The 15133-nt window shown below is 37.6% G+C and overlaps 1 protein-coding gene across 7 annotated transcripts in view; it reads left to right on the forward strand.

The window, feature by feature from the left end:
• Positions 1-15133, forward strand: part of dab2ipa (DAB2 interacting protein a) — a 112822-nt gene that overhangs the window by 43709 nt on the left and 53980 nt on the right. For all 7 annotated transcript variants that reach the window (XM_083555202.1, XM_083555204.1, XM_083555206.1 and 4 more), the window contains 2 exons: positions 5383-5492; positions 13713-13831. In XM_083555202.1, coding sequence (XP_083411328.1) covers positions 5383-5492; positions 13713-13831 — 229 coding nt within the window. The remainder of the gene's footprint in view (positions 1-5382; positions 5493-13712; positions 13832-15133) is intronic.

The following is a 15133-nucleotide window of genomic DNA, read 5'->3' on the forward strand; positions in this document are numbered from 1 at the left end:
GTCCGTGACGTCGGAGTGACGTGGGGCCGCCTTCCCGTGTGCTCACCACCTGCAGGAGGGACCGTAAGGGACGCTGCTGTGAGGATTGGGCAGCAGGCGGGGGCCTGCTTAGACTGCTGCCCCCGCGACCCGAGTTACGGATAAGCGGGAGAAAATGAATGAATGAATGATTTATTATTTGTGCGTGTGTATGTGCACGGTGGGGATGTGCATCTACATAACTGAGGCCGATGTGATTCGCATCTTGATGCATAGCCAACGATACGATACATTAAAGATACATAAGCAGCTACTGATGCGATCGATTTACCAATGTTACGATGCAGTGTGATCCGATTTCGATTTGATTCAACACAATGCGATTCAATGGAAAAAATACCATGCTATGAAATTCAATACGGTACAGATAGTTTGTTTTTATTTGAATTGGTTCAGACAGACAGCAAATCCTAAATTTACTTTAGTGCCTTCTGACTTCTAACACATGACCCACTCACAAAACAAGCCTTTAAAGTGTAATGAAAACTAAAACAATAAATAAATAAAGCCATTTTTTTTTACTGTTTTGTCTCCAGAAAGATGCAGCTCTACCTCTGCCATGTTAATCTGTAGTCCATGTGACTCTCAGGACACGCCTCGGTCTTTGTAGTTATACATCATATTTATGTAAAAGCAGTGGTGCTTGAGAAATCGATCTACATAGAAAATATTGTTCAATTTCCAAAGTATACCACATCTTCTAATAATTATATCTAAATATAGATTTTACCGATGCAAATATGTTAAAACAATGGCAACTTGTAACCGATGCATCATAGTGTCTATATATCTATATATCTATATATCTATCTATATATATATATATATATATATATATATATATATATATATATATATACATAACAAAGTATTCTGAATGACGATCTGAATAGCACTCGTATGTATGTGGTCTCTACACACCACTCATCACCTTCTTTTTCAAATGGTTTCAAACAGTACAATAATCAACATATTAATTTCACATTTGACTAATAGGGAGTAATAGGTCCTAATATAAATTCCAAAAAGCTTGGTTGCTATTGCAACATTTTACTTGAAGTAAAAAACAAGTACACTCTAAAGAAGAAACAAAAAAAACCAAGACATCAACTCCCTTTTAACACAGAGCTTCAACTATTCCTGTGTTGTGAGCATGTTTGATGTGGGTAAACATGATGTAAGTGGTTGCATTAGCAGGCTGGTGTGAGAAGAAGCTAAAAAGAATCGCTTTACCTGGGAGGAAAAAAAACAAAAACATTTAGACACCGTTGTCGCTGCTCATTACGCGAGGAAGCTTGCAAGTGCTCAACGGCCTTATCCTGCTTCTAATTGCCCTTTAACGATTCACATTTGCACAGAACTTTATCTGTCTCAACTGAGAGGCTTAATGACAATAGAACGGTGGAACCAATTAAAGCCATGCATGCTAATATCGGTGTCACGCTAATCACATGGGAGCATGTAGCAAAACATCTGCAGCACGGTTAGGTTTCTGTGAAATCTTGGACACGTGTGTTTACATGCTGGACATTCTTTCTCGGCACGTCGCGCAGTCTGAAATTTAATTAAAGTGCTTGGCTGTTTGCGTCGTCCCGACGAAATGTTCGCAAGTGTTTCTTCGCTTGTTATGTAACATCATATTTGTGCGAAAGGAGCGTTTCGTTATTCGTTTTTGTTTGCATTCAGGCCCAAGGGGTGCCAGACTGGTCATGACACCACACTGCGCATATAGATTAAGATGTTGCGATAGCAGCCGGGCTAATTAAGATGATAAACAAGAGTTGTTGCTTGGCATCTTCTTCCCATGCATTTCAATCTGTTCGTGTACTGAAAGGAAGAACTGCGGGAATGCTGAAAGAAACACACATTTACACAGTACTATGACAGAACAGCCTTGCAATGCAACTCATGCAATATTCTACAGCTTTATAATAGCTATAAGGGCTGGGTATTTTTAGACTGCACTGAGAACATCTGTACTGTACCTTCTTCAGTGTTCTCCAAAAGAACTTTCAAAAGTCAATACAGAAAGCAAATTACAATAAAAAAAAAAAATCATTTTATTCTAATCACAAATTTATTTATTGATGGGAAGTGATGGATGGGGTGCACTACATTAAATCATTTCTTAATTTATTTATTTATTCATTTATCCAATCATTTCAGTTGTTCAGTAACAAATTTATCCTGGTCAGGGTTTGTGGTGGATCCAGAGCGAATCGCAGGATCACCCCAGATAGGAGGCCAGTACATTTCAGGACTTCCAGAATGTTCTTTAGGTGGTCAGAACAAACCAATCAATGAAAAGGGAAGTCATGCACACCAAGGGAGTATGTACAAAACTCAACAGAATGTAACCTACACTCAGGATCAATCAGGGAGTCATCAGTGTTCCCCATTGTGTCACCTCTAATACAACTAAATCAACATACACACAACTATTATTAGGCTGCATCACTAATTGCATGCAAATCATGCAAAAAACAATATAGCATTAATTATTTTACCAATTGCTACTAAGCAAACTTCTGCATCGGTTTGAAAGACAAGTCACAGAAGCTTGATATCAAAGTTGTCTGCTTGTCCTGACAAACAAAATGTTTTCTTTCCATATTGTAAAAGTTATTAGCAGGATTTACACTGGGCGTCTGCTGTGAATAATAATAACTTACACATAAAGAACATCTTATTCATTCTTTATCACCACATTATCTGTGTAAAGCTACTTTGAGACAATGTTCATTGATAAAAGCGCTATACAAATAAAAATGAATTGAATTAAATTGAATAAAAACGGGCACAACCCAAACCGGCAGTGAAATGGAAAGGCTTAGTACTGGGAATGCTTTCTAGGAATATAAAAAGGATTTTTGTATAAACATCTTGCCAATGCTAGCAATGGTTATTTATTTAATGGAGTTGCATGGTTATTTTAATCCTTAATAGCTACATTTAATACTGTACATTCTCCATGAAACAGGTTAGTTCTTATTATCACGTGTTATAAAACCAATAAACAGTTATTGATGCATCAAGTCCTTGTTCCTTGTTTCTTGTTACCAACACAAAAAAACAGCATGTGATTTTTGTGAAAACACGAAATGTAAAACCATTCATCCCAGACTGTCAGAGAAGGTTACAGCTTGATCTTTAACTTGTTAAAATATATTGACACTCGTGTTAAATAAATTCCTTTTCTCACAGAAAATGGCAACATGTTAACACTTTTTTCTGTAGCCCATTTATGTGGAGCATCCGTTACCTGTTACTATGGAAACAGTAACGTATTACAAGTAACAAGTGAATTAATTATATAAAGAAAACCCGGAGATTTGCCTTGCAATTCTTTAGAAAATGAATCAGCACATTGTGAATGTTCAGAATTGAGAATGCGACAGAATTGTGGTATAAATACCTCTTGGGTAAAAAGCATAAAAACTGTGGACAGATTTTGGACAAATTTTTTCAAACTATTAAAACTTCTGAACCCCACAACATATCTGGAAAGAGCTTGAGGTACACACGTCAAGTCCTTTTACAGTACATATATGACATTTGGAAGACAGCATTATTCAGAATCAGTTACATTTATACAATTAAGAGGTTCATGGTTAAGGGCCATGGTCAGGGTCACAGCAGTGGCAGCTTGGGCTTTGCTAGGCTTTAAACTCAAAATATATAAAATCTTTTACTCAGAATTTCTTTTATATTCCTTTCTCTTGGTGCATCACTTCTTCTGTTCCAGTGTTATTCAAAACAATCCTTCTAACAAGAGAAATCGAGAGCGAAAGCCAGCAAACTGTAGTCCCCAATCTCATTAGTGTCTTATCTCTTGCAGTGGGGAAGTCAGCGGGGCAGAGCAAGTTTTTTGAAAATCTGCAGAAAGATGTAAAAGGATACATTTTATAGATCCTGGTTTTTGGAATGGCTTCACACATTCTCACATTTTTTTATACACTTCTGTGTAAGTAATTGCTCTTACTCTCCTCATCCCTACCTAAAGAGTCAAAGGCTGGGCAGACTTAAGGGACAAAAATAGCATGATTAGCCATTATTGATCAAGTGTGTACCCTGCAACTGTTGTGTAACTATTAGGAGGTTTTTGAAGTTTAACCTGTAAACAAGTGTCTATGATGAAGCATAGCAGAGAAAAAAACATCTAATAATGTAGCCTTACTGAATATTACAGTTCAAGTGCTTAATGCAAGGAGGACACAGTTGCTAGGCAACTTGAACATATAGAGCTGAGCATAAGACAAGTCGGAAAGAAAGAGAGCATTTTGTTATCTCATCCACAAGTACACTGAAATGGATTGCTAGGTATATCCTAGCTTGTTAGTATGATGGGGTCACAGCTCATGGTCAGCCATGACAAGGTGCTCCTGGAGTACAGATGGTTCTTGAGGCTTACAGATGAAACCGACTTCTTGGCAGCTTGCTCTAAAGTACCATTACTATATATTATATATATATAAAATACTATATATATTTTAGAATGTTGTTTGCTGAACTTTAAGCCACAAAATGGGAAAGTTAAAAAACATACACTTTAACTGCTAGCAAAATATGCATACAGAGTATAAGCTAACACATGACTGCTGCTAAAAACTTAGCTGGAAAGTACGATGAAAAGGTGCAGTGACGTCATAAACAGGACAGATTCATCAGGAATATCACAATTTTTCTCAGATGAGTTGTTAAATTACAAGGAAAGGGTTTAGTAGTATGTAAAAAACACACTTTAATGTAACATATCATTGAGTGCTAGCTAAACTTCCACAGTCTCTGCTATACTGAAAAACCTTGATTAAACTGTTCACCGAACCCAAGTTGGTCAAGTTGATTGTGTTTGGTTTTAAAGAGCTTTTGAACATTCACAAGCAGTTGGTTCTAACTAGTCAGGCTAGAAGACCATTTTCGGCTTGTCGAATCTGGTTTCATTATTGATCTCTTTTCATTTAGCTGAAAGCAATGTCCTGTATTTCAATACCGAATAAAAAAAATACAAAAGTTTATTTGATTAATATGAGTATGTGTTGCTTTAGATTATGTCAGTATGCTGGACACAGGTTATAACTATATAGTACCCTGTAAAGATTGTTCACAGTTCAGGTAATGAATGCAATATATTTTATTATTTTACATTAAAAATGACAATAAAAGCCTCTTGACTTGACTTGACATTTGTTATGCTTAGTATTGCAATCAGGCTTCTAACTTCATTTTTGATAATAGCATAATCAATTCCACAGAGCAGTGTTTTCTGTCATATACTGTACAGTATAGGTATATAACTAAATAATGCATAAAATAGTGGAATTAACCATTTTTCTCAAATTTTAGAGTCACCCTCTGAACGGTTGGGCCGTCGGCGCAGCATGCCTGGCACCACCACAATGGATAAAGCTTCATCCACAATTGAGGAGGCCTCCTCTGCAGCCCTGAGAGTCACGGTAATCCTACAAACATTTGTTGCAATGTTGCATTGCTACCCATTCACTGCTCCACCCCTGTGCATTCTTTTAACACAAATGTTCACACAGAAATGGTTTTACAAAACAAAATCCCACTACAGCATTATAGGAGTCCTGTCTGTCCTGCAGCACCCTGTACAGGGTTTTTTGTGCCATTGATTTTTTCCTTGTTCATGATGATATGTGACCCTGAGGGCAGTGTGTGTGACTTATAGGCTTATACCTCACCTGGGTTCACATGAGTGAGCTGCAAGGTTAATCCCTGCAGATGTGGTGCATCAGGACAATGCAGGTGTCATAAAACTCACAAAGCCAGAAAACAGACGGTCTTTTACGGCCTTCACATTTTATGTCCCTCCTGCTGTGCGAAGCCTAGAGCTGTGTCCGCTGAGTCTACTCTGCTCTGACACCGGGACTGCCGGCTTTCAGGTTGAACCCAACCTCAGCTGGTCTCAACAACCCTGTGGGCAGCCTGAGGGGCAGAAATCATTTGGTGCACTGACAGCCTTAAAGGCATAGTGCAATTGAAATTCAATTTGTGTGATAAAATGGATCAGAGGAGGCAAAAGTATTCCTCGGTTAGCATGATGTAAATCACTGCAAGTGGGGTTTCATTGGATTACATTGTGGTATCATATCGTTTATAATGCTACGCTTATTACATTGTTGCCCTGATATCATAGTAATTGAGGTCCTATTTTTTCAGAACCTTTTTGGATTGAGTGTTTGCTCATTTTCGCTTCAAAACTGCAAACATTATTTGGACAAGGGAATCTTGAATACTGTCTTGAATACTGATAAATATACATTTTTACCTTCATTATAAGATTATTATGAAGCCAAAAAAAGATTAAGCCTATTAGTTGTAACATAATTTTAAGCTTAAATTTAAGGTTCTATCAGCAGACATTCGTGTTCTGCATTCATTTAAAAGAAATTACGAGCAAAATGATGAACATGCTATTTTATGCATGATGTCAAAGACTTCTACATATAATGTGGAGAATGAGTAGAATGAGGGATTTGTAGTGGAATAAACACAAACGTCTGATTTATTTGTCTTAATGCAAAATCTCCTGTTAAGCTCAAATGCTTGTGCGTCTGTTTTCAATTAGTTTTTGATTCGCTTTTACAGTCCTTTTTTTGTCCACAAAACCTCAGATTTTTTTTTTTGTTGCGTGCCAAATAAAACCCCTTTAACATACTGAACATCAGAAATCAATGCTGAACAACACAAACAGAGAAACAGAGGGTGATCTTTAATTTCACACTTCCCGTGACTCGATTCACACTGATGTTGTTCATTTACCCGAGAGAGAATCTTCATTTCTATACCTTTTTATTTCAGATAATAAATATTATCTGTATTTGAGAATCAGATTATTACCATATGCCTTATCACTGTGTACAATCAAAATAAACTGTCTCAGCTCAACAGACTAAAATGTGGTGCAATAAGACACATTTTTGTTATAAAGTAGTTTTTAAATGAGTTATTATTAAAGTGATGCATCACTGACAAGGAAAGACCACTAGGGAGGGTCTTTAAATCAGCAGCTTATTGAAAAACATGTCTGACTGTTACAAAGTACAATCACTGACATCTGCACCAATGTTTATTAAAATTCTTACAAAATAAGTATAATAATCCACGCTATGGAAAGCGCAGCGCTTGGCAGCAATGGATAAACGTGGTGCAGACAGCGTGAACATGGAAAACAGCAGGATCGGGGTAATCCGGGGGGCCGTTGAGAGAATGCGGAGTCCGAGAAGAAGGGTACGTAGCGGGATACGTATACGCGATTACACAAACCGCCATGAACCAACACATACGATCATACACGAACAATAACGAACCGTGAGTGTGTGGAGGTGAGGGGCTTAAATAGGAGATGGGATGAGTGAGTGAATGGGAGTCAGGTGTGTGTGATCAGCATGACTGCGAGGAGCGCACGGGAGAAGAAGCAGCGTGCTTTGGGGAAGGGGGCGTGGCAGGGGGATTCCTGACATAACCGACGTTAAGTGGGAAATTTTTCCCCCCTTGTGCTCGAGATATCAGGGTTCGGCGACATAAAAAAAACGACATAACCGATTAAAAAATGCTTAGACAAAGCGAGAATTTGGCGGTTCAACTTCAAAAACGTCGACTTAATAGGGTTGGCAAGTTAACCGAGGTCGAGATAAGTGGGTTCCACTGTAATGACAAGTATATTAATGTGAAAGTCATTTTTCTTATAAAAATGTTAAAAACAAAAAATTTTATATCAAAATTTTTATTTAAATTAAAAGATTCTGAATCTTTATATACTGACCAGTCAGATTTTAGACATTTGGTAGAAACTGAAATAAAACCCTTTTTTCTCCTTTCATGAACCGTATTTTCATATAAAATAGAGTGTGTCTCAGCATTATGAGAGAACATTATAAAATTATAGCATTATAAAAAAAACATTAAATTGCTGTTCAGAGTTTTTTCTTGCCACTGTTGCCAATGACTTGCTCATTAGGGTCGTATTTACAGGCACTAATTTATAATGCAAAAATTTATAGTCGCAATCTATTTATTAGTGTAACACAGCTTTTCTATTGTTAAAAGCACTATACATAAAAATAAATACATAAATATATAATGTTAATTAATAAAAATAAATAATAATAATTGAATTAATTTGAAAAGTTTTTTTATTGTGTTTATTTATTGAGTTATCAATTTATTTGTTTGTTTGTTTGGTTATTTATTTATTTGTTTTTGCAATGTATTCCTGGTAATATCAAGCTTTGTATTTACACTTCCTTGCTCAGGTATTTGATTCTCTGTAAAAAATAAAAAAAAATAAAAAAATAATCTGTATATGCTTTTTAAGCTCAGTAAATCTAATAAAAAAAAATAGAATGATTTATTTAGAATATATAAAATGTCATATATAGAACAGAATCAGTAATTAGGTTTTTGACATTTGATTTATTTAATGCTATGTTTGGGTGCGATGGTTCTATTATATATATTTATATTATTCAGTATATTTGTATTATATATCACAATAAGAACATTATCAGGTATTATATATGTGTGTGTGTGAGGATATGGGATGGCTCAAGGTGTTTATTCAAAAGACACTCGGATTAATTGTTAACCAGATCATTAAGGAGAGCCAAAATCGTTTGTGTAGAATGTATACTTGAAGACTGCTGATGTTTGTTCTGCATGAGTCAATAATATTTAGAAGCATTTTAATTAAAGATATTTTAGGTAATTTTCATTTAAATGGAATTTATTTAAAAATAATTTTATAGGCCTAGAAAGAGAGCGAGAGAGAGAGAGAGAGAGAGAGAGAGAGAGAGAGAGAGAGAGAAGAGAGAGAGAGAGAGAGAGAGAGAGAGAGAGAGAGAGAGAAAAAAAAAAAATATATATATATATATATATATATATATATATATATATATATATATATATATATATATATATATATATATATATATATATATATATAAAATGTGCACAGCTGGTTGCCTGCCTTTGCTGCTTGCTTTGTCTTGCTGTCAGCAGCACGTCCTGCCTTTATGGCCTTCTGTCAGTCGTACCCATCAGGATGGAGAGAAAGCCGGATACTTAATTGTCTGTGTTACGTAAGACTGCTTTTTGAGTGAGAGAGGGAGAATGAGAGCGTCCTGCATCACAGTTGGTTACCATGATGACAGTGTGGACAGATTTGTTTCAGCTTCATTTGTCATATATTTGTGCATTGTGGTCGGTGTCACAATAACCAGCTGAAATCATTTTTCCTTTTTAATATATATATTTTTTTGAGTTATTAAACAGAATTTCACATGCTGCTCTTGAATTTCCCTGGATGTCTTTTGTTTTTGTTTTTTTTCACATTCCAAAAGCTGAATGCATTTCTCTGGAGTCCTTTAGAGGCATTTAAGCGGCTGAGGCATTTTTGCAGTCATTGTGTTTGCTCTCTTCCTGTATTCACAGTCTACCCTGCCTCGGCTGTGCTATTTACCCTGCGGAGGCTCAGGTAAACAAGCAGCCTATTCAACCCCATGCTGCTCCTAATTACACAGCCAAACTAATGGCAGGATCCATTAGCAAACGCCAAGCCAATGGGACCGTGTGTGCTCTACGTAGGCATGCCGACAAGGATACGCAGGGCGCATGCTGATAAGGGATGTGGAGATGGGTCTACCAGGTTTCTGTGGTGCTCTTGTGAAGCACACACATCTGCACACACATCTCCCGGTTCGCATTAACAGAGCTATTTCGGGATGCCCGTGGTGGCAGGAACATGCCGATAGTCGCAGAAAATTCCTCAAACAAACATTGATGAGATGTACTAGTGATGTTAGGTTAGGGCTTTCCTTTCACCTAGCAAGTTTAAGACCTGCTCTCATGCACTTTCTATCTCTCTCGCAATCACGCACGTACATAAATAGATGAGTCCGAACCCGAGCCAGACCAGACAGTCTGGCTTCCGGCTGTGGATAATGTCTTTAGATGGATTGTCTCCTCAGTTGCTCAGTCTGATGCAGGCTTTTAGCAAAGGCGTGCTGTAGATTACAATCAGCTCTAAAGCGATATTTGATACGGAATTCTTTTTTCAGGCACAGGTAGACGCTCTAATTGGTTTAGAGCAATTCGTAGCACTTTTTCCCGGAGCCGCCAACTGGGGACGAAGTTTATGGAAAGATTTTTATCAAGATCATCTTTTAATGCTCGTGTGAAATCCACTATTAGTATATATTAGAAGATGAAAAAGCTACTACACGAAGTTGTCTTTATTTTTACGCAAATGTTTACCCTGAAGAATTAGTTCAGCAAAAATATGTGATGCATTTATCCGCATGGTTGCTCAGTGGTTAAGGTTTTGGGTTATTGATCGGAAGGTCGGGGGTTCAAGCCCCAGTATTGCCAAGCTGCCGCCCTTGAGCAAGGCCCTTAACCTTCTGTGCTCCAGGGGCGCTGTACCCTGCGCTCTTACCCCAGCTTCTACGCAAGCTGGCATATGCGAAGAAAGAATTTCACTGTGCTGTAATGTATATGCCTTTTTTATTCTACGTGCATTTTTCCACACTTATACGAATGGAATACAGCTGACATAGTGTCAAACATTTCTTAGTTGTGCTTTGGAGTCATACACAACAGGTAGTCATAACATTTTCACATTATAAAATTATGACCAGTGAAGTGAATAACAATGATTATCTCTTATCTCACAGATGCTCTTATCTAGAGCTACTTACAATTATTTCATTTTATGCATCTGAACAGTTGTGGATTAAGGCCTTGCTCAAGAGCCCACCATTTGCAAGTTCCAAAGTCTTAGCCACTGAGCCTCCACATCCACTCATGACCTCATTAACAAACAAGGAGGTAAATATTTGTAGTGATATGTGCCTTTAGACAGTGCAACAACCCTTGTCAGGCCAAAGCAATCCTTTGTCTGTAGCATACCTGAAGGATTGGAACAGTCTTGAAAGTATAAAAAGATAAAAGTACACGAGCAGAACCAAGGAGCAGAACATTGTGTGCCCTTGGTGATGTTATTATTTAGAATTAAGTGAGGGCTTAAAGTGCATGTGTGAGTCCTGGACTACAAATAGCTTTTATCCTGACACAAATAGAGCCTTGGTTATGCTTTGGTGATGTTTGTTAAGGTGCTTTAGAAAGTTTTGGTATGACTGTGTACGTTTTGTGTTCCAGGACCAGGATGTTCCCTGCTATAGTTTTTTCAAACGAAATTCAATGGACTTTTGTAGCGATACTGGTGGAGAGTCTTAGTTGTTGTTTGTTGTGCACTTATACAGCTGCCTGGCAGTGAACAATAAGACTGGAAATATTTCTCATAATAAATTGGTGATTTAATTTGTTGCTTTAAAAAGAAACAGAACAATGTAACGCAATGAAAGCAGGTCAGGAACCTTCGAATTCCACACGTAGTCCCTATTTGCTGAAAAAAAAAAAAAAAACTCTTATTTAGGAAGATCTTCCATGAGATTTTTGAGTGCGATGGTGGAGGTTTGTGCTCATTCAGCTGCAAGGGCATTAATAAAGTCAGGTACTGATGTAGGTGAGGAGGCCTTGGGCGCAGTCAGCATTCCAATTCATCTCAAAGGTTTTCAGTAGGTTGAGGTCAGAGCTCTATAGCAGGCCACTCATGATCTTCCACTCCAACCCATGTAAACCTTATCCTCATGGAGCTGGCTTTGTGCACAGATAATTTATACAGTTGTGTGCCTTCAAATTTGTGGGAACAGTTTGGGGAAGAATGATGAACAAATAAATGGAAAGTCAGGTGGTTCAATATATATATTCATTATTCTCTCTACTGTTATATAATAAATAATTCTAATAATGGTTTGTGAGTGTACGGTCAAGCAGTAAGGATCTATCAAGGAAGCTGGGTGTCTTTTTCATTTATTCATTTATTGGTTCATTTAAAATTGGTGTAAAGTTTACAGTGAGAGGAAAGAAGTGAAAATGATTGCGAGAATGTAAAAAAGGGCAGTTTCAGCAGCTAGGCATGAGAAGAATTTGGCACATAGACACAATTGAGCTGAAAGTATGTAGCGAGCTGGAGGCTAAGCTTTTGACAGGCAGGGGGTGGCGGCATGAATAAAATACCTTTTTTTTCTCTTTACTTCACACATTTTGAACATTTCTGCTGAATTTACTAAACATTTATGAAATCGCTTTAGGATTCTTTACATCACCATGGCAGAGTTTTTGCTCTATGAAGCACATGACCAGATTCGCTTTATTTTCATCCAATTTTTGATCACATCGTATTAATTTTGCAGTAAGTAAAGAAAAAGATGAAAGACATAGATCCAGCGTAATGCTGTAACTTTTAGCTCAGCACCAGGAGCTATTCATTGCTGAGACGAGTCGTAATCAAACATCCATCCGTCTGCGTGATTAATATTTCCACCTGGAGGTTACACAGCAAATGCCATGGTATTCAGATTACTCTTAAAGGGGTGTTAAACCACAGCAACAAGTTTCAATTGCAGCCCTAAGCTTTGCCTCTGTGCCTTGTCAAATCATTGTTCCTGACAGGGAGCAAAGTCTGAAAAAAAGGCTGGAAGTAGGGGGTTTGACATTTTCTAATGAAATTTTAAGTGATTAAGAGTTTATATTCATGAACCCCTGGAGCTCACAGGCTTCAGAAGTTGTCAGATGTCATGGTATGGTATTATACTGTGTATTACATTATCTAGGAGTGTGTATATGTGTGTGAATCAAATAGTTTTATATATTGAGTTTATTAAGATAATTTAATCATAAAACACGACAAACTACAGAAATGGGTCACAAAAAACCTAAAAATAATATGCAAAAAATCAACTGTCAAAGAGAAAGCAGAAAATAAACAAACAAACAAATAAATAATAAAAGCTTGAATAAAACCCCCACACTATTTTCTTATTAAATAATTATGCCCTAGGCCAAATCAAAGTCTTCTTCCACTTTTCAACATCTCTGTTTTTCTCTGTTTGCTCACAAAGCAGTGATTCTATAACAACACTCATTAAGAGGGTTTGTTAAAGCCAGTCATCTATTCATTCCCTCTGATTCTACACACATACACTCACACACATGCACACACTCACACGCACGCACACGGTAATTATCCCAGTCAGTAATTGCATCTCTGGTTCTGTGTCTTTAATAAAAACGTGCAGTCCTGTGCTTCGTTTCTGTCAATTTCTATTTGGTTATTCATCTGTATTTAATCTGTTCTGCGTTTGTAAAGCTGCACTTCCGTTCTTTTTTTGCCATCCAGTGCACCGGTATTTATTTTTTTTATTTCTGCTGAACATCTCTGTCCTTCCATGCCAACCCACAGTTTCCATGGTAACACTGACTTTGAGGGGCGTCTCACATCAGCAGCATGAGCAGATGTGAGTGTGCTGCGTGAGTGAGTGTGTGTGTGTGTGTGTGTGTGTGTGTGTGTGTGTGTGTGTGTGTGTGCGTGTGTGTGTGTGTGTGTGTGTGCTCAGTCTGCACGGCAACCCACCTTTCAGACAGACGCCACGGATGAGAGGAACGATTTGGAAGGACGGGAGGAAAGAAAAAGAAGATATATTTACAGAAGTGGCGGATTGGTTGCCAGTGTATTTTTTTTTGTTTTTTTTTTTTATTGTTAAAGAACGCATGAGCTGAGTGTTTGCCTCTCTCTGCCGCTTCCTGTCCAGGGCTTCCTGAGTCGAAGGTTGAAAGGCTCAATCAAACGCACCAAGAGCCAACCCAAGCTCGACCGAAACAGCAGCTTCAGGAACATCCTTCCGGCCTTCAAGAACGCCGACAATGACAGGTACACCAAACACATACACGCACACACCTATCTTTCTCTCTTTCTGTCTCCCTTAAATGCTGGCATGTGTGTGTTTATTCAGAACTGGGTTGTATTTAATGGCTACATAAGGAACTCAGCGTTTCCTGAGGATGAAGCAATTAAGCATTACCACCAGATGTTCTTTGTCTCTTGTAACTTAATGTGGATTTTTTTTTTTTTTTTTTTATCATTTAGAAATTCATTGACATATTGAATAACCTGCAAGAGATCAGCAGATTAAAAATGGTATTGATTGAGCTGTTAATAGAGTCCTCTTATCCCTTTAGATTCAAAACCTTCATAAAGAAATCATAGTAATAAAAAGCTGACATTCAGTAATTCAGAAAGTTTCTTCTGCTTGTTGGGGTGCTAAATACCTTTTTTTTTTTCTCTCTTCTTTTTTTCTGTGCCATGTTGGTTGAATGCTGCACATTAGGCCCGAAACATTCAGTATCTTTATGACTGCAATCTTTAGAACGACTTATTACAGCAGTAAACCCTTTGAGTCATCTCACGCATTTAAATGTGTATATATGTGTGTGTGTGTGTGTGTGTGTGTGTGTGTGTGTGTGTGCGTGCGTGCGTGCGTGCGTGTGTGTGTGTGAGAGAGAGAGAGAGAGAGAGAGAGAGAGAGAGAGAGAGAGAGAGAGAGAGAGAGAGAGAGAGAAAAAGAGAAAAGTGGGAATCAGAGGACTCTAAGGATGAATGGTCCAGCTGCAGTCTAATTTGTGTGAGATTGCCTTTGAAAATATGTCTCTCGCTTCTCAACTGTACCCAAGAGCTTTGGAGGAGAGTTGTGACATGCAGCATTTCGTATTGTGTATTCGATAAGATGCTGAATTACACCTGCAGATTTCTCATCTTGTATTATGTCCTGTTTTTTCCAGTTTTCCAGTTTTTGGATTCTAGTCAAAAACAATCCTAATCTGGCTAACAAAGAATATTCTGATGATATTGAGTGTTTTACTTTGAACATTATTATGTTCTGACAGAACATATGATAGATTCATTATCCCACCCATCAGGCAGGTACGAAGCTCCAGTGTGCTGCCCAGTCATGTGTTTTTGTTGCCTGGAAACCTAATCATGTTAGCTAGCATGCTGAAATACTAATGTAGCATAACAGCATAATAGCCAGCTAGTTAGCTAGTCAAGCGTGTCAACACAAATAAAATGGTTTACCTCACAATTAGAAAAATTTTAAGTGGATATTTGTATATGCATGAACAAAGCAACAAACTCTATAGTCAATGTTATACTACTTGATCACCGTAATCACAA

The sequence above is a fragment of the Silurus aristotelis genome (genome assembly GCF_946808225.1).
Source record: "Silurus aristotelis genome assembly, chromosome: 11".
In the NCBI taxonomy this organism is placed as follows: Eukaryota; Metazoa; Chordata; class Actinopteri; order Siluriformes; family Siluridae; genus Silurus; species Silurus aristotelis.